Source organism: Erythrolamprus reginae, chromosome 7, assembly GCF_031021105.1.
Source record: "Erythrolamprus reginae isolate rEryReg1 chromosome 7, rEryReg1.hap1, whole genome shotgun sequence".
In the NCBI taxonomy this organism is placed as follows: Eukaryota; Metazoa; Chordata; class Lepidosauria; order Squamata; family Dipsadidae; genus Erythrolamprus; species Erythrolamprus reginae.
The window spans coordinates 21,458,828-21,479,490 of NC_091956.1; the positions used below are offsets into that span (position 1 = coordinate 21,458,828).

At 43.5% G+C, this 20,663-nt stretch overlaps 1 protein-coding gene across 6 annotated transcripts in view; it reads right to left on the reverse strand.

Annotated features, from left to right (window-relative positions):
• The window catches only part of RBPJ (recombination signal binding protein for immunoglobulin kappa J region), a 43,961-nt gene extending 23,702 nt beyond the window's left edge, over positions 1 to 20,259 (reverse strand). Inside the window, exon 1 of one of the 6 annotated variants that reach the window (XM_070757131.1) lies at positions 20,096 to 20,259. Coding sequence is in view for 4 of the 6 variants with exons in the window: in XM_070757136.1 (XP_070613237.1) it covers positions 19,785 to 19,804 (20 nt within the window). In the remaining 2 variants the exon portion in view is untranslated. Of the gene's footprint in view, positions 1 to 11,673; positions 12,372 to 19,784; positions 19,838 to 20,095 lie in introns of those variants that run through there. The other 5 variants (XM_070757136.1, XM_070757130.1, XM_070757135.1 and 2 more) reach the window with 5 other exon arrangements.
• Positions 20,260 to 20,663: the final 404 nt, after the last annotated feature.

A 20,663-nucleotide genomic window follows, 5' to 3' on the forward strand; every position in this document is an offset into this window, starting at 1 on the left:
GTCAATCAGTGTTGCTTCCTAAGTGGACAGTTTGATTTCACAGAAGTTTGATTTACTTGGAGTTATATTGTGTTCTTTAAGTGTTCCATTTATTTTTGTGTTCCATTTATTTATTTTATAATATATGAAATATATTATTAAGGTTCTGAAAAGTAGAATGTTACGTAGATCAGGGGTCCCCAAACTTGGCAATTTTAAGACTTGTGAATGTCAACTCCCAGAATTCTCTAGCCAGCTACACTGGCTGGAGAATTCTGGGAGTTGAAGTCCACAAGTCTTAAAGTTGCCAAGTTTGAAGACCTCTGACATAGATGCTATTGCTAAAGATAACTTGCAAGAAAACACAATCCATGCATCATGCATAAATAACAGAAGATGATTAAAGAAGAAAATCAAATCATGATTTCTACAGAAATAACACTCCAGATTTATGTTACAAATATGATGTTTTATTGCCCGATGTCACATAAAATACAAAACAAGAAAATGACTGCTGGTAGTCCTTGACTTACTTCAGAAACTAATCAAAGATTAACCCACCTTAGGTGAAGTCAGTGGAGCAACACAGGAAAGTGCCTCAGATTATCGTCAAAGAGAAACTTCTGAGACAGTAGCACGTAACTATTACTAATCCTAATTGAAGATTAAAAGGCAAAGACACTTCTGTACAAGTTCATCTGGTGATTGCATTTATTTAGTGTTCAGCCTTGTAGAAATTGTCTTGGCACCACGCCTCCCGCTTAGCATTCTAAGTAACAATCTGGAACAAGTCAGGCATTATATACCTAACTGAAAAATTAATCTGGGTCAAGATTAGCTCTAATTAGCATCCAGGTTTAGTCATGCTTAATTAGGTGCTTGTATGTACTGAGTCTATCAAAGTGTAGGAGATATCTAAAAACCAGCAGAGATTTCACATTTTAAAGGTATCAGCCAGTTTAAAAATAATAATAAATCTAGTTACTTAGAGAAAACAAAGGAATACTGTAGTTTATTCCAGGGGTCGCCAAACTTGGCAACTTTAAGACTTGTGGATTTCAACTCCCAGAATTCTCCAGCTGGCTTGTGGACTTCAACTCCCAGAATTTTCCAGCTGTCTGGAGAATACTGAGAGTTGAAGTCCACAAGTCTTAAAGTTGCCAAGTTTAGTGACCCCTGGTTTATCCTCTACAGCTCTATTAGTAGGACAATATGCAAGTGGTTTTTAGATTGCTATATTTCAGAGAGGCACCTTGAATGCCCAGCTAGATATAAATATACGAATATGCACCCGAATATACAGCAAAGCAAAATAGTACTCAAATATCTACAGGTAGTCCTTGACTTATGACCATAGCTGAGCCCAAAATTTCTGTTGCTAAGTGAGACATTTTTAAAGCGATTTTTTACTGTATTTTACGATCTTTCTTGTCACAACTGTTAAGTGAATACTGCAGAATATCCATCCACTACATGGATATTCTTCTTCCTTTCCTTTCTTTTCCTTTCCTCTTTCTTTTTTCCCTATTTCCCTACCTCCTTCCCTCTCCCTCCTCTTTTTCCCTCCCTTTCTCCCTCCTCCTTTCTTCATATTTTTCTTTCTTTCTTCTTCTTCCTTTCCTTTCTTTTCGCTCTCCCTCCCTCCCTTCTTTCTCTTCCCTTTCTCCCGATCGAACACTTGTAAGAGCTTTTATTAAGACTTACAAAGTGGCGCTCAAGGCAGCAAGATGCGCGTATCATGCCGCCTTGATTACATCAGCGGAATCTCGCCTGGCCGCTCTGTTTAGGATGACCCACTCTCTTCTTAATCAGGGGGGAGTTGGGGAGCCCTTGCAGAGTAGTGCCGAGGACTTTAACACATTTTTCGCTGATAAAATCGCTCGGATCCGGGCGGACCTTGACTCCGATTGGATAGCAGAGTCGACTGACAATGAGTCAGTTGAGGTGACTGGGGCAGTGTTCCCTCTAATTTTATTTGGGGGTGGGCGGAGAAGTATAGTGTCTGAGCGGCAGTCCCTTCGGGACTGGGCGGCACAGAAATAATAAATAAATAAACAAACAAACAAATAAATAAATAAACAAATAAACAAACAAATAAATAAAAAACCCCACCCTGTTTTGCCTCAGATAATTTCAAAATAAAATACTGTACTGTGTGTCTATAACAGTGAGCCCATAATAGGGCAACTCTCTCAATATCAAAATAGGCACTTAAATAGTTGAGCTAGTTTCAAACTAGATTTTGATTTTCTTTCTCTCTTCTTTACTCCCATTCTTTTTCTTTCTCTTTTCCTTCCTCTCTTTTTTCTATCTGTTTCTCTCTCTTCCTCTCTCTCTCCTTCCCTCTCACTCTTTCCCTCTCGGCTTCTGGGCAGGTTTGGAAAACTCTGAGTTGATGATGATTTTTAAGTGAGCGATTGCTCACTGCTCAGCTTAGAGGGAACTATGGACTGGGGCCCGTACTTGTCCACCTGTCTGGGAAGAGTTTGATCTGGTGACACCTGATGAAGTGGACAAGGCCATTGGAGCTGTGAGTTACGCCACCTGCTTACTAGATCCGTATCCCTCCTGGCTGGTCTCGGCCAGCAGGGAGGTGACGCGGAGCTGGGTCCAGGAGATTATCAATGCTTCTTTGGGGAGGGGGTCCTTTCCGGCTCCGTACAAGGAGGCACTTGTGCACCCCCTCCTCAAGAAGCCTTCCCTGGACCCAGCCGTACTTAATAACTATCGCCCAGTCTCCAAACTTCCCTTCTAAGATAATGGTTCTCAACCTTTCTAATGCCGCGACCCCTTAATACAATTCTTCATGTTGTGGTGACCCCAACCATAAGTCTATTGCCAATTCTCCCAACAGAGCTTTAAGCTGATTGGCAGGAAGGTGAGTGAGACAGATCTGATTGGTTAGATTGTTCCAAGGTGCCATAATAGAAGCTTTAGTTCCTAACACCATGGGAAATTTGTCTTTGTCTGTGAAATGGTCGTTCAACCCCCAAAGGGTTCCCGACCCCCAGATTGAGAACAACTGTTCTAAGAACTTGCTAACTAATCCTGTTGTAATCCAGTTTGAGCTGACATCCCCATCCATTCCAGTCAGAAACCAGTACTGTATTCTATTTCATGAATGCAGGTAGTCCTTGACTTACAATAGTTTAGTGACCATTTGAAGTTACAACGGCATTAAAAAAAATTGACTTATGAATATTTTCCCACACTTAGGGTCTCTGCAGCATCCCCATGGTGAAATGATCAAAATCCAGTCTCTTGACAACTGGCCCATATTTGTGACGGTTGCAGTATCCGGGGGTCATGTGATGACCTTTCGTAACCTTCTGACAAGCAAAGTCAATGGAGAAGCCACCTTCATTTATAGCAACTGTGTTACTAACTTAACAATGGCAGTGATTCACGTAACGGCTATGGCAAGAAAATATCATAAAATGGAGCAAAACTCACTTAAAAATGTCTCCTTTAAAAAAACAGAAATTTGGGCCTCAATTGTGGTCATAGGTTGAGGACCACCTTCAACCCATCTGCACCCTTGCTTTGACAAAAACAGAGGCTGAAAAAGAAACTGTAGAATTGCCTGGAAATCAATTAGAATCCAAGGCTATACTTCTTCAGCTATGCTGTGCTATTGAATAGACTTTAAGACTAATAGACGTCAACTCCCAGTTCCACAAGTCTTAAAGTTGCCAAGACCCCCAGGAATAGACCACTGTTTCTCAACTTAGCTGCTTTAAGAGGTCTGGACTTCAATTCCCAGAATTCCCCAGCCAGTATGCCGAGGTTGAGAAATATTAAGATAGACACTTGTAAATGCGATTTTTTCCCCTCCATAGTACAGTAATATGCCTATTCACATTCATCTTTGTAGTTCTTATTAAAACAGAATTCTGTTGAAAACTTCAATGGAACAATTACCCTGGGTTTATCACATTTTGCATGCCTTGAATAATATTAAACATCATCACTTGTTTGGCTAAGATCACGTGTAGTAATCATATCATAATACACAGCATGGTTGAACACAAAATGTTACCGGTAATTAGAAATCGCAAGGTGCAACACAGTTCCTCTTCAGGTTGCTGCATAGTAACCATAGTCTCTACAACTGACTCAAAGATAGCATTCCCCCAAGAGGACTGATGGGGGGAGCTGCAGTTTACCTAATTAAATACTCATAACTTACAACAGCCTAAGCAGAAATGAGTGGCTACCTTGCTTTATTAAAAATGAAAAAAAGCAATAAATATTAATGCCATTATTACAACAAATCCTACAAATAAATCTGTAAAAATATTATGGTAGAAAGCTTCCCTTTAAAAACTGAAATATGCAGTCATCATCTTGGGGACATAAAACCAAGATCCATTCCCCAAGGCTCAGATTATATAAATCCCATTGAGCATTTCAAGCACAAAGTTCTGCCTTCATTTATTTTTCCCATCCACACAGGTCTCACACTCCCATTCTCAATCCCCCCCCCCCAAACATATGTACTGGACGGATTAATAACAGCTCTGGCAAAGATACCAAATGAGACCATCCCATGAAAAGGAATTTCCTACAAATAAATGTTATCTTAAGTGTAGGCAAAGTTGGCTCCTCTATGGCTTCTGGATTTCAACTCCCAGAATTTCTGAGCCAATCATGCTCAGTTGAAGTCCACATGTCATGAAAGAGGCAACTTTGCCTACCCCTGTGGACTTAAACGAAGGGAAAATGCAGTACAGATTTCCTAGTGCTCTCTGAGTTTGGGTGTTAGGGAGCATCTTCAGCTCAAAAGGCAAAATGCAATGTATTGCCACATGGGGGAGCTTATATACCAAAGGGAAAGAGCATGCCAACAAAGCTAACTCTTTCGAGGTATAAAAACAGAAATGCAAATATGTTCTTAACTGCAGAAAATCTCACTAAGCTCAACTAGTTATCCAGTGTTCTCAGGATAGGAATGATAAACAATTTGTTTTCCCAATGATTTTGAACATGCATTTTGGTGGTATCTTGGGGGTAGGCTGGTAGCTTTAGAGACCTTCCTGTTGCATATATCTAGCAGTTAGTTCTTCAAAATGATGTATGGATTCATCCTAACCAGGTGCTAATGATGTTCCCAGCTCTTACCCGCTTGCAAGCTCTTTCGTTGTTCCTCTGCGAGGAATGTTTTTCCACACCCTGTCTTTGTAGGGGGGGGGGGGGGTTTCATTGCTTTACTTGCTCCGAATATTCCTTTCCAGCCCTAACCAGGTGCTAATATTAACTTACAATTTTTATCTTATATTTTATATACTTATATTTTTAATGTTTTAGTGTTTTAAATTGTTATTAACTGCTATTTTACACTGCTACGAATTTAATTGACTTTTAACATAATTGGGGTTCTAAAGTAATGGATGACTGGGATAAATATACTTGTGGGTATGAGTGGAATGACTGGTATGATTGGGTGGGTGGGGGTGGGTGGGGTTATGGTATGGATGAGTTGAGTGATAGTAGTGTGAATGATAGGTCTGGCCCACCTGACGCTCGGGAGACAGGAGAGGAAGGGGCACCGATCTCTGGGGTGGCAGGGGGTCGGAATATCCCTGTGTTGCTGGGGAGAGGCAGTTATGGCGGGGGCCACAGAGTTAGCCGTTCCAGGGGAACGAGGGATCGTTGCTTAATAACGGTCCCTTGTTCTGGCTCTGTGAGCCCAATCTTGGGTACTGGTGGTGAGTGTAACTCTGGCCCTGGGCTCAGGTTGCTGCTGCTTAATGCCAGGTCGGTGGTAAATAAAGCTCTCCTCATCCGGGATTTGATCCTGGATGAGGAGGCCGACCTGGCATGTATTACTGAAACCTGGCTGGGCCCAGAGGGAGGTGTTCCTCTCTCTGAAATTTGCCCAGCCGGGTTTCAGATATGGCATCAACCTCGACCCCAGGGAAGGGGGGGAGGAGTGGCTATTATAGCCAGGGAGAGCCTTTGCCTGCGTAGACTCATTGCTCCGGAAATTGCGGGTTGCGAGTCTCTCTTGATGAAGTTGGACTTAGGGGTTCAGGTGGGCTTATTTCTCACGTACCTGCCTCCCAGCTGCGTGTCAAAAGCCCTGCCTGTGCTACTCTAGGAGATAGCCGGGTTGGCGGTGGAGTTCCCCGGACTCATTGTCCTGGGGGACTTCAACCTGCCGTCACTCGGCGAAACCTCTGGGTTGGCACAGGAGTTCATGGCCACCATGACAGCCATGGACCTGACTCAAGTAGTACAGGGTCCGACTCACGAGGGAGGGCACGCACCTGACATGGTATTCCTTTCCGAGCAACTGAGTAATGGTCTGAGACTAAGGGGCTTAGAAGCATTGCCTTTGTCATGGTCAGACCATTTTCTACTACGGCTCGACTTCCTGGCTCCAATCCTTCCCCACAGGGAGGCGGAACCAATGAAGATGTTCCGCCCCAGACGCCTGATGGACCCAGAGGGCTTTCAGACGGCGCTTGGGGTTATTCCAGAGGCACTGGTCCACAGTTCGGCGGAGTCTCTCGCGGAGGCCTGGAACAGGGCTGTGGCGGAGGCTCTTGACCGGATTGCGCCTTTGCAACCTCTCCGTGGCGTTAGACCCCGTAGAGCCCCATGGTTCAACGAGGAGCTCTGGGAGTTGAAATGCCAAAAGAGACGTCTAGAGAAGCGATGGAGGAAGAGTAGGTCTGAATCTGATCGAACACTTGTAAGAGCTTTTATTAAGACTTACAAAGTGGCGCTCAAGGCGGCAAGATGCGTGTACCATGCCGTCTTGATTGCATCAGCGGAATCCCGCCCGGCCGCTCTGTTTAGGGTGACCCGCTCCCTTCTCAACCGGGGGGAGTTGGGGAGCCCTTGCAGAGTAGTGCCGAGGATTTTAACACGTTTTTCGCTGATAAAGTCGTTCAGATCCGGGCTGACCTCGACTCCAATTGTAATACAGAGTCGACTGACAACGAGTCAGTCGAGGTGACTGGGGTACGTACTTGTCCACCTGTCTGGGAAGAGTTTGATCTGGTGACACCTGATGAAGTGGACAAGGCCATTGGAGCTGTAAGTTCCACCACCTGTTTACTGGATCCGTGTCCCTCCTGGTTGGTTTCGGCCAGCAGGGAGGTGACACGGAGCTGGGCCCAGGAGATTACCAACGCTTCCTTGGGGAGGGGAGTTTTTCCAACACTCTATAAAGAAGCGCTCGTGCGCCCCCTCCTCAAGAAGCCCTCCCTGGACCCAGCCGTACTTAATAACTATCGTCCAGTCTCCAACCTTCCTTTTATGGGGAAGGTTGTTGAGAAGGTGGTGGCACTCCAGCTCCAGCTGGAGTGGAAGAGGCCGATTACCTAGGTCCCCAGCAGTCGGGTTTCAGGCCCGGTTACAGCACGGAAACCGCTTTGGTCACGTTGATGGATGATCTCTGGTGGGCCCGGGACAGGGGTTTATCCTCTGTCCTGGTGCTCCTTGACCTCTCAGCGGCTTTCGATACCATCGACCATGGTATCCTTCTGCACCGGCTGGAAGGGTTGGGAGGCACTGTCCTCCAGTGGTTCTCCTCCTACCTCTCTGGCCGGTCGCAGTCGGTGTTAGTGGGGGGTCAGAGGTCGGCTCCTAGGTCTCTCCCTTGGTGCCTCAGGGGTCGGTCCTCTCCCCCCTGCTATTTAACATCTACATGAAACCGCTGGGCGAGATCATCCAAGGACATCATCAATATGCTGATGATACCCAGCTCTACATCTCCACCCCATGCCCAGTCAACGAAGCTGTGGAAGTGATGTGCCGGTGCCTGGAGGCTGTTGGGGCCTGGATGGGTGTCAACAGACTGAAGCTCAACCCGGATAAGACGGAGTGGCTGTGGGTTTTGCCTCCCAAGGACAATCCCACCTGTCCGTCCATTACCCTGGGGGGGGGGGGAATTATTGACCCCCCTCAGAGAGGGTCCGCAACTTGGGCGTCCTCCTCGATTCCACAGCTCACATTAGAGAAACACCTTTCAGCTGTGGCGAGGGGGGCGTTTGCCCAGGTTCGCCTGGTGCACCAGTTGCGGCCCTATCTGGACCGGGACTCATTGCTCACAGTCACTCATGCCCTCATCACCTCGAGGTTCGACTACTGTAATGCTCTCTACATGGGGCTACCTTTGAAAAGTGTTTGGAAACTTCAGATCGTGCAGAATGTAGCTGCGAGAGCAGTCATGGGCTTACCTAGGTATGCCCATATTTCACCATCACTCCGCAGTCTGCATTGGCTGCCGATCAGTTTCCGGTCACAATTCAAAGTGTTGGTTATGACCTTTAAAGCCCTTCATGGCATTGGACCAGAATATTTCCGAGACCGCCTCCTGCCGCACGAATCCCAGCGACCGATTAGGTCCCACAGAGTGGGCCTTCTCCGGGTCCCGTCAACTAAACAATGTCGGTTGGCGGGCCCCAGGGGAAGAGCCTTCTCTGTGGCGGCACCGGCCCTCTGGAACCAGCTCCCCCCGGAGATTAGAACTGCCCCTACTCTTCCTGCTTTCCGTAAACTCCTTAAAACCCACCTTTGCCGTCAGGCATGGGGGAACTGAAACATCTCCCCCTGGGCATGTTTAATTTATACATGGTATGCTTGTGTGTGTGTCTGTTAGTATATGGGGTTTTTTAAATCTTCAAATATTTAGTCGGATTATTTATGATTTGTTCCACTTGTTGTGAGCCGCCCCAAGTCTTCGGAGAGGGGTGGCATACAAATCCAAACAACCAAACAAACAAACAAACAAACAAACAAATAAAAATGTTCCCAGGTCTTACCAACTTGCAAGCTCTTTCATTGTTACTCTTTGCAAAGAATGTTTTCCAAGCCCTAAGTCTTTGCAAGGTTATTTCCATTGGTCTATTTGCTCAGACTGTTTCTTTCCAGGTGCTAATGATGTTCCCAGCTCTTATTAGTTTGCAAGCTCTTTCATTGTTACACTCTCAGAATAATTTTTTAAAGCCCTTAAACTGGGGATAAAATAATGGGCTGAATCTACCAGACTAAGGACGATAGCCAGATGAATACTTGGTAAGCAGATTCTTTTCTCTACTTTCCTCCCCAAAAACTAAGGTGCGTCTTATACTCTGGTTTGTCTTAGACTCTGAAAAATACGGTAGATATGCTGTCCTGAATTTCCACTAAATGTACTATAATGTAATCGTTACAATGTAACACTTAAGAGTGAATACATAATTAATCAATCTTATACAGTGATCCCTCGATTTTCGCGGTCTCGATTTTTGCGAAACGCTATACCAAGGTTTTTCAAAAAATAATAATTTAAAAATACTTTAGAAATACTTCCTTCCTTTCTCATCTTTCTTTCCCTCTCTCTCTCTATCTTGCTTCTTCCTCTCTCACACTCTCTTCCTCCCTCTCTCATCTCTTTCTTTCCTTCTCTCTCTTTCTCTATCTCTCCCCCTCTTGCTCTCGAGCGGCGGGCGAGCGGGCGAGCGCCTACGGGGAACGGAGGCAAGCGCTGCTGCAGGAGGACTCGGCGGTGAGAGGGGTGGATCGGGCGAGCAGGTGAGCGCCTACGGGGAACGGAGGCAAGTGCTGCTGCAGGAGGACTCGGCGGTGAGAGGGGTGGATCGGGCGGGCGGGCGGTAGTGGCGAGGGCGCCGGAGGCGCTGGGGGGTCGGGGGCAGCCAACATTCAAAGCAATCTGTCGGCTTCTGCACTTTCGTCGCTCCCCGCGCATGCACAGATGGTATTTTACTTCCGCGCCGCTATATCGCGGAAAATCGATTTTCGCGGGAGGTCTTGGAACGTAACCCCCGCGAAAATCGAGGGATCACTGTAGTACCATTTATTTTATTTATTTATTGGATTTGCATGCCACCCCTCTCCGGGGACTCAAGTTGGCAAACATACCTAATACTGTACAACTTTGTTCTATTTTTCTCACAACAATCCTGTAAGGTGTATAGGGCTGAGGGAGACAGACTGGACCAAAGTCACCCAGACAATTTTTATGCCTCTGACAGGACTAGAACTCACCACCTCCTGATTTCTAGCCTGATGCATTAATCATTGGATCAAACTGACTCTCCAAAATAAATAATATATCTTAAATATTGAACTAAGCTCCTTGCATTCACTTAACTTCCTTTTTTCAGTACTGATTTTTAGTTGCCTTCTTCTAAGATGTTTTTTTTAATCACTTGTCAGTCTAGCTTTTCACCCTGGGAATAAATACCATTCAAATCCTAATCATCAATGGCGACAGCTTATAAAGAACATTTGTATAAAATGTTTTATAGGGGGCACAAGTCACCGGAAAGGATAGCTAAAATGTTTAAAGATAAATCTATGAAATGCTGGAAATGTGAGCAAATACCAGATCATATATAGTGGACATGTGCTGAAGCCAAAGTGCATTGGAATTCAATTCAAATGTGGTAAGAAAAAATATTGAAACAACGTATAGAATTGAAAACAGAGATATTTCTGTTCGGTAGAGTATCAGAGAAATTTAGAAGATACATATTTAATTATTCATATAATTACAGCAGCTCGAATTGCATTTGTACAAAAATAGAAAGCAACAAAAGCCCCTTTCAAAAGGGAGGTAATTAAAAAAGTATTGGATTGTGTGGAAATGAATAGACTAACAATGAAAAATCAAAGATAAGGAAGATTCTGAATATTATAATGTAGGGGGGAAATTGTATAATTGGTTAGAAAATGAATATGTATAGAATATAAGTAATATTGATTATAAATTGGAAGAAAATAGAAAATTGAAGGTGGGAGATTCAGGTGAAAAAATTATGTAATTGAGGAGGCAGCATTAAGATAATACCCTAGTTAATATACCTAGGAAAATTTAAGAAATAAGCATAGATATGGATGGGGGGACAAGTTTAAGAGAAGCACCCATAAATAAATGGAATTAGGGACATGAACTCAACGAGGCTACATGATCCCAGGCAATTCCAACTCTCATGAATTTTTCTTTGGAGGAATTTATCTACAAAAGCATCTCTAATCTCATTTCATGTTAACTTGTCATGTTATGGCATAAATTCTTGTCAATTGGGGTGATGGGGTTTTTTTTTGGAAATACAGTGATCCCTCTATTATCGCGAGGGTTCCGTTCCAAGACCCCTCGCGATAATCGATTTTTCGCGATGTAGGGTTGCGGAAGTAAAAACACCATCTGCATATGCGCGCCCTTTTTTTCTATGGCCGCGCATGCGTAGATGGTGGAGTTTGCGTTCCCCACCGCCCACGCAAAGGGGAAACCCCAATTCGGCTCCTCGCTGCTGCTGCGCTACCGAGCAGATCAGCTGCTGGGCGGCCGAAGGAACCTTCCCTGGGTCTTCACCCTCTTGCTGGCGGGCGGGCGAGCGGCGGGCATCAGCGAGGAGCCGGGGTTTCCCCTTTGCGTGGGCGGCCGGGAAGACCCAGGTTGGGGGTTCGGGGGGGTGCTGGGAAGCTCCCCAGGCCGGCTGCGACCTTTTAAAACAGCCGCGCCGCTTCCCAGCTGACTCCCGAAGCCAATCGCAGAAATGGTGTTTTTTTTATTAATATTTTTTTTTAAATCGCGATATAGCGTTTCGCGAAGATCGAGATCGCGAAACTCGAGGGATCACTGTAGTGAAAATGCTACCTGGTAAAACTCTATAATTTCTTTTCTAAGTGCAACACCCTCTTATTTACAAAGTAGACCCCAACCTTTAACAAAATTACCTCATTTCTTTGCTGCTACAGCCGTGGAAACAGCAAAGCTGCCTATCCCTGCAACAAAATATTGCAAAAAAGAAATTTGTAAGAGATTTGTAAGCTCTTTTGCTATCTTGTACAACCGTGTTTACATACTGTAGTTTCGAGAATGACTACCAAAATAAGGTTACCTATGTATTTTTTTAAAAAGCTTTCCTGGCTGTTCATCTGAGGGAAACTGATACAAGGCTCATTTAAGCGATTACCGTACTTACATGCTATATTTAATGAAACCTGCTTCAATTATTTCTCCGAAAAGTGCAAGGAATCTGGAGAAACAATTTATTTTTCAGTTTTAATCTGACAGGCACCTTTTTGTTTACAAATCTGAAGTTACAACACACTGGGAGAAAGTAATTAATAATTAGCTTTGCATTTCAACATAAGGGAACGTAGCAGAAAATAAGCATCTTTTTAATTTTCCTTTGAAACTTACTAATAAAACTAAAGAGGAACACTCTCCCCCACCCTACCATAATGCATTGACTGCTGGAAAGAGAGAAACCTCACATTAAAAATCTCAGTTCAGCTAAAGGCTTAGGCTCTGAGCAAACTCAGCTCACATTACAAGTCTGTCATGATTCTGTTGTGCAGAAAAGTTAGATAGAAAGATAGTATCTTGAATTTATAATTCACATGACACTTTAAGGTTAATTCTTTCCTACACTATTTTGCCTAGAATTTTTTCTAGCATAATCAAATCATTAGTGTAAACTGCTTAATAAAATGGGTGCAGGTGTTTAATACTGTCACTCAATACACAGCAAATTCCACAACTTATTACAAGTTTTGCAATGTCACTAAGCTAAGTGTGAAATGTTACAAGCCTGTAGGATATGGATTTCAATTGGAATCCTGAATAATCTCTTTTGCAAACGGACATAATACAGTGATACTTCTTCTTACGAACCCCTCTTCATACAAACTTTTCGAGATACGAACCCGGTGTTTAAGATTTGTTTGCCTCTTCTTAAGAACCATTTTCACCTTACGAACCTGAGCCCGGGTGCGTGGGTTCTCTTACTGCGTGTGCGCTCTCTTACTGCCGCAGAGATTCCCCTGCCTTGTGACTGCCACCGCCAGGATTTCCCATTTGCTTGCCGCCCCTGCCGGGATTCCCCGCCTCCTTTTGCTTGCACCTGCAGTCCCGAGGCAGGGAATGCCGGAGCTGCCCCATTTCCCGGCCACTTTCCCCTCTAGCCCTCCGCTTCCTCTGCTCCCCGTAGCCACCCATCCCGCTACCAAAATTCCCCCTAGCCTTCTGCTTCTTTTGCCCCATCTTGCTGCCAAAATCACCAGTCCAAAAGCTTGCTACACCACCCCAAATCGTTCCCAAAATCACCTCTCCAAAAGCTTCCTATGCCACCCCAAATCGCCTCCAAAATCACCCCTCCAAAAGCTTCCTCCACCGCCCCAAATCGGTCCCAAAATCACTTCTCCAAAAGCTTCCTACGCCGCCCCAAATCGCTCCTCCAAAAGCTTCCTACGCCGCCCCAAATCGCTCCCAAAATCACCTCCCAAAAAGCTTCCTACGCCACCCAAAATCACCTCTCCAAAAGCTTCCGCCACCCAAAATCGCTCCCAAAATCACCTCCCAAAAAGCTTCCTATGCCGCTCCCAAAATCACCTCCCAAAAAGCTTCCTATGCCGCTCCCAAATCGCTTCCAAAACTACCTCTCCAAAAGCTTCCTACGCCACCCAAAATTACCTCTCCAAAAGCTTCCTACACCACCCAAAATCGCTCCCAAAATCACCTCTCCAAAAGCTTCCTACGCCGCCCCAAATTGTTTCCAAAGTCTTCCAAAGTCACCTCTCCTTTCAAAATGCCTCGTTTCTCCTTGCTGCCTTTCTTCACTCCATTTGCCTTCATTAGGACCTCGATTTGGGTGGCATAGTAAGTGTTTGCCTCATTTCTCCTTGCTGCCTTTCTTCAATCCATTTGCCTTCGTTAGGATCTCGATTTGGGGTGGCATAGGAAGCGTTTGAAGGGGTGATTTTGGAGGCAATTTGGGGTGGCATAGGAAGCGACTGGAGGGGTGATTTTAGGAGCGATTTGGGGCAACGTAGGAAGCTTTTGGAGGGGTGATTTTTGGAGTGATTTGGGGTGGTGTTAGCCTTCATTAGGACCTCCATTCCTCGCTTCTCCTCACAGTCTGTCTCCACTCCGTTAGCTTTCACTTTGTCCGCCCGCCGCTTTTTTTTTTAAGCCTTAAAGTTTGGATTTTCCTAATGGGTTTGCACGGATTATTTGCTTTTACATTGATTCCTATGGGAAACATTGTTTTATCTTGTTTTATAATTGAAGTCCACAAAACTTAAAGTTGCCAAGTTTGAAGATCTCTGGATAAGAACATTGATATTCCTGAATAGTTAAAGGGTGCCTTCACTGATGGTCTATACACAATGGGATTATAAAATAAATAAATAAATACTTTATTGTCATTGTATGTATATACACAGTATACCCATGCAACAAAATTCATATGATGCCAAAGACCAATCTCAACATACATAGCAATCCAATTATGAAAGTTATTTATGTAAGTTATTTATGAATATATTTCTTTGACTTTTAATTGAAATATTTCAGAAAGCCATTTATTTGGGTGTTTTTAAAAAACGTTATACTGATATAGGATATTTTTCATTATAAGCTACTCTTAGATTGCAATTTTAAAAGGCAAATTTAAAAAGCATTACATAACTATATCATGATAGGCTTTGAGCCTCAACATACCTAGATATGTTCAAGTATTTTAAAGATCAGATTAGGAAACTGCCACAGAAACACTATGAACTGCTTTATTCTATCATGATGAAGTTTTCTAAATTTTCTAGTCTTCTATGCAAAACTATCTATGCTTTTCACTATGATCCCTGCGAATGTTCAGGAGTAGCAACATCCAAAAATGAGAAGTGGCATCAAATGATTTTTAGCTTTCTTAAACTGCCTTCCTAAACATCAGACTGGCAATATTTGCAATTTTGGTGTCCTCCTAGACTCATAGCTAGGATTAGACTAACATCTGACAGCTGTGGCTAGGGGGACCTTTGTACAGGTTCACCTAATGCACCAATTGCAACCATACTTGGATCAGAAGGCTCTTCTCACAGTCACTCCACAGCCATTATCACCTCAGGGTTAGATTATTGCAACGTGCTCTACATGAAGAGCGTTCGGAGACTACAGCTGGTTCAGAATGCAGCCGCATGAGCTGTTGGGGTGCACCTAGGTACACCCACACTATACCAATTTTCTGCAGACTGCACTGGCTCCCAATTGATCTCCGGGCACGAGTCAAGGTGTTGGTCATTACCTTTAAAGCCCTACATGGCTTAGGGCCAGACTGTCTTCAAGACTGACCTCTACCACATAGCATCCAGCGACCGATAAGGGCCCACAGAGTTGGTCTTCTCCAGATCTCATCAGCTAAAGAGTGCCGACTGGCAAATCCACGGGGAAGGGCCTTCTCTATGGCTGCTCCGACCCCTTGGAACCAGCTACCTCCTGAGATCCAGACTGCCCCCAGCCTACTGGCCTTCCGGAAAGTTGTAAAGACCTGGCTGTTCCAGCAGACTTGGGGCCATTGGTCTCATGGTACATTGGGATCTGGCCATTAATGACATGTATGTTTTTTAATTGTTTTAATTGTTTTTAAATTGTTGGTTTAAAATTGTTTTAGATTGTTGTAAGGGTTTTAATGTTAAACTGTATGTTATAGTCTTTGGTTGTGAGCGCCCAGAGTCCCTTGGGAGTTGGGTGGCATACAAATAAATACAAATTTGTAATGTTTATGCTATCCTCAAGTGTTGAGATTTCATAAGCTCTGTTAGTCCATTCTTCAATCCTTTTCCTTTTTTTTGAATGACTCTTTAATAAAATATTCAGATTTTCAATGAAATTGATTGATTGATTGATTGGTTGGTTGGTTGGACTTTTATGCCGCCCCTCTCCGAGGATTATAATGGGCAATGTGTAGATTTTCTATGACTTACTGGCAATTTTTGTCCTAATATCTCATTTGCAGAATAAAAGATGTACTTAAATAATTAAAATATGCTAAAAGCATTGTGTTTTGAAAACAGCTAATGAAGTCCAACCCACAAATGAAAAAACAAGGAAAGGAACAATTATGAATGTAATATAAATGTGTTTGCAAAGATGACTTTTTTCAAATGGATAAATTCTGTAAATGTATCTTAATGCTTAATTTGGAAAGCACTATGAGCTGCTTTATCCACCCATCAGGCAGTATTCTCTAAACTCCCATCTTTTCTGCAAAGCTAAACTTTTCTCCACAATTCCTGTAAATGTTCAGGAATAATATCCAAACAACCATTTCATAAGAACATTAGAAAGCACTAGAACAAAACAAAACAGGTTTTTTTTAAATCAATGCTTCAGTCAGCAATAGGTTTAATTGAACTGTCATGCTTATGGCAACAAATATGGGATTCCCCCCCAACATATAATCTATTTAAAGTGTGATAGTTATCCATTTAGTTGTGATATCAATAATTTCATTTTTATAGACTTTTTAATTGATTTTATAATAATAATAGAACATTCACACAAGTAATTAACAAAACAGCAAATAGTTTATTATATTTACATCCCAGAAAAGTTGAGACATAACTTCAAAGTCTGTTTTAATTGGATATCTTAATTTTTGGTATCTAAGGACATGATTTCAAATTTGGAAAAAAAATCCTGACTTTTTTTTAAAGAGGAAAAATATATAAGACCAATGGACAACCGTAAATAAAAGAGACATGAATTCATTTTAACAAAAGTGTTAAGAGTAAAAAACTGAGCAAGTAACTATTACTACAGAACAGACAATACAGAATCAGCAAGGGAAGACAATTCTGATAAGCAACCACAGCATACTGTGGTAATTTTTACAGAAGTTATATTCGTATCTCAGAGACAACTTCATATATTTTGAAAAGGTTTGCAAGGAAGATTACTATAAGCAGCAAATCATGCTCTCCATCACTGAAAATTAAGTACTTTCAGGTAATAGATGCTGAGTGAACCACTCTTTATTTATAACAAGCAATGAAAGCTTTAAATAGAAAAACAAAAATAGAGGCGGAATCCCCAACTCTCATCTCAATATATTTTAAGGCTCCAAAGCTTATACACTACTGTATTTGCAGAAGCAATAATATTTATAGAGAACAAATTGGAGACGAAACTTAAGACAAGAGGAGGTAGCCATTTCTGCTTGAAATAACATTTCACAATGGAACATGTGTGTGACCCCAAATTGTCCTTGCTAATCCCCCATTATTACAAAATCTGTCAAATGTGTTTGAAACCCAATTTCAAGAAAGCAGCTCAGCCCTTAAACAGGTTATCAACCTGGTGCAGGAAAGATGGGGAAACCAACCACGTTATGCAACCGAGGTGACCCATTACAGCCAGATAATTATAGGATTGAAATGACAGCTCTCCCTTCAGAAAAGCCAAGTCTTCCTTATAGAAACTCACCCCATCCGAAGTGAGTCATACCTCCACTAAACTTTCATTGTTGATATGTTAACAAAGTTTACCATGGTCCGTATACTCGTTATAGAACAGAACACAATGAAGAGAGTTGGGAAGGGACCTTGTAGGTCATCTAGTCCAACCCCAACGCATCCACCCACCCCCTGCCCAAATAGGAGACCCTACACCATTTCTGACAGATGGCAGCCCATTCATCATCATCATCATCATTATTTAAATTTGTATGCCACCCAACTCCTGAAGGACTCTGGGCGGCTTACAACAAGTAAAAAACAATATAAATATTTTTTTCACTTATATTTTTTACTTCTTGAAAAGCATCCAGTACAGGAAAATTGAGGCACCCAATTCTCCAGAAGCAACAAAACGAGGACACAGGAGGAAGAGAAGGAGCCACAGGGGAAAGAAACGCTGTAGAACGCACAATTTCTAAGTGGTGCAAAAACAAATAATAATGATGACGATGATAATAATAATAATAATAATAATAATAATAATAATAATAATAATAATAATAAAATACTTGGCAGAAATCGGGACTCTGAAAAAACTGATGCTCTCCAGGCTGGCATGGTGAAGGGGATGCTCCAAATCACATCAGATATCTGTACAATTAACACAGCCCCCCACCCCACACCCCGCTGTGTACTCTCACCACTTCTCTTTATCCACCAATGACTGCATCTCAAAACAATCCATCTGTTAAACTACTGAAGTTTGCAGACAATACAAAAGTGATTGGTCTCATTCGAGACAATGATGAAACCGCATACAGATGGGAGGTTGAACAACTAGCCTCGTGGTGCAACTGGAACAGTCTAGAACTGAACACACTCAAAACCGTAGAAATGGTGATAGACTTTAGGAGAAATCCTCCCATCCTACCAACTCTCACAATACTAGACAACACAGTATCAACAGTGTTGAACAGACTTTCAAATTTCTAGGTTCTATCATATCTCAAGACCTAAAATGGTCACCTAACATCAAAAACATCATCAAAAAAGCTCCCTAAAGAATGTTCTTTCTGCGCCAACTCAGGAAGCTCAAACTGCCCTTCTACAGAGGAATCATTGTGTCTGTCATCTAACTGTCTGATTTGGTTCTTCAACCCAACAAGACCGACAGACTTCAGAGGATAATCAGAACTGCAGAAAAAAAAATTGCTGCCAACCTCCTTTCATTCAGGACCTGTATACTGCACAAGTCAAAAAGAGAGCAGTGAAAATATTTACTGACCCTTGGTATCCTGGAGATAAACAGTATCAACTCCTACCCTCAAAACATGGCTATAGAGCACCGCACCCCAAGACAACTAGACAGAAGAACAGCTTTTTCCTGAACGCCATCACTCTGCTAAAGAAATAATTCCCTCAACATTGGCAAACTATTTACTAAGTAGAATAGAATAGAATTCTTTATTGGCCAAGTGTGATTGAACGCACAAGGAATTTGTCTTTGGTGCATATGCCCTCAGTGTACATAAAAGAAAATATACATTTGATAAGAATCATGAGGTACAACACTTAACGATTGTCATAGGGATCAAATAAGCAATGAAGAAACAATATTAATAAAAATCTTAAGGATACAAATGAGTGATGGGAATGATGAGAAAAAACTAATAGTAATGGTAGTGCAGACTTCATAAATAGTTTGACAGTGGTGAGGGAATTATTTCTTTAGCAGAGTGATGGCGTTCGGGAAGGGAAAAACTGTTCTTGTGTCTAGTTGTTTTGTTAGGCAGTTTTGAGGGTAGAAGTTGAAACAGTTTATGTCCAGGATGCAAGGGGTCAGTAAAGTCAGTAAGTCTGCACTACTATTACTACTAGTTTTTTTCTCATCATTCCTATCATCCATCTCCTCCCACTTATGGCTGCATGACTGTAACTTGTTGCTTGTATCCTTAAGTTTTATTAATGTTGATTGTTTCTTCGTAGCTTATTTAACCCCTATGACAATCATTTAAGTGTTGTACCTCATGGTGAGAGCATATGCTCCAAAGACAAATTCCTTGTGTGTCCAATCAAGAATAGAATTCTATTCTGTTCTGTTCCTCCCTGTGGTGGGACGGGGGGGGGCAGCCTCCCCCGTCTCTCTCGCAAGCCGGCAAACAGGGTTGGCGTTTTGCAGGAAGAAAGGGCTGCCTCTAAATGCCAGGGAGGAACCCCTCAGCAAAAAACCCCAATCATTTACAAAAGGCGGTTTCACGTGTCTACGCCTTCACACGTTCTCGCCTTACGCGCGAGAAGCTCTGGCCCCCCCAAACCTCCACGGATCCGGCCCTCAGGAAATGAGTCCCCCTCCATCCGAAACTCCTCAGCTTCAACGAGCCCGAGACGTGGCCTCCCGCCCGGCCGGTCCTCTAAGGGAAGGAACCCCCCGGTGGAGAGGAGGAAGCTGGGGTGTCCCCAAAACAGGGAAGGCCTCGCGCGTCTCTTGCGGCCGCCGGCCGAGGGGAGGCCGGCAGGAAGCCGAAGCCCCGGGGTCTCGCGTGAGGGCAGGACGAGGCGACTCCGGAGGAACCGTCCCGCGCAGCCACCACTCCCCCCCCCGTACTTACCCTGTCACAACAGGCGCCATCTTCCACAAACTCTCGCCAAAACTCCTACTCTCGCGAGAGGCGGCCCAGGGGGCCTGCCGCGCGCGCGCCTGCGTGAGGGCATACGAGTGCGCGAGTTGCCGCGCGAACGGATGCATCCTCCTTTCCCCCCCCCCCTCCCGGCTCCACAAAAAAAAGTGGCCGGGCGCGGCAATACGCATGCGCGAGCTTTATTATTGTTAATTTCTTTTTTTTTTAAAGAAGGGCGGGGCTAAGAGGGGGGAAAGAAGAGGAGAACGCTGCGTTGGGTCCCGCCCACTCCTTTTACTTACAGGGCTTTGCTCCCCGCCGCTCTCTCGCTCTCTCTCCCCCTCTGTCTATCGCCCCTTCAGGCTGAGGTGCAACAGGCGTGGGAACTGGGCTCCCATGTCTCGCGAGACGAAAAGACCAACCGGGCTGGAGAGCCAAAAGGGATTCCCCTGCTCGCCGATGAGGCGTAGTTTCACCGGGCGGGGGGGGGGGGGGGCGGCAGCGGGAGGAACCATTCGCCCGCAATTGGAGGGGGGGAGGGTTTGGGTTATGTGCCCGAGGAATTTGTGCCGAAAGAAAACGGAGCGCTGTGCGGCGGGACCATTTCGGGAGAGAGCAAAGGGGAGGCAGCTCGTGACTGAATGTGATTTTGAAAAAAGAAATTAAAATAGAGAAGTTGAAAAATAAAAATAGAAGAATAACTCGAGGACTGAATCAAAATAAGGAGAATTTATACAATAAAATTAGAACAGCTATGAAAAGTTTCCTCAAACAATGAAATATCAAAGAAAAAAATGACAATAATAAAAATAATTATTAAAAATAATAACAATATCAAATGTTATTTCTTTAATGAATAAAAGTACTAAT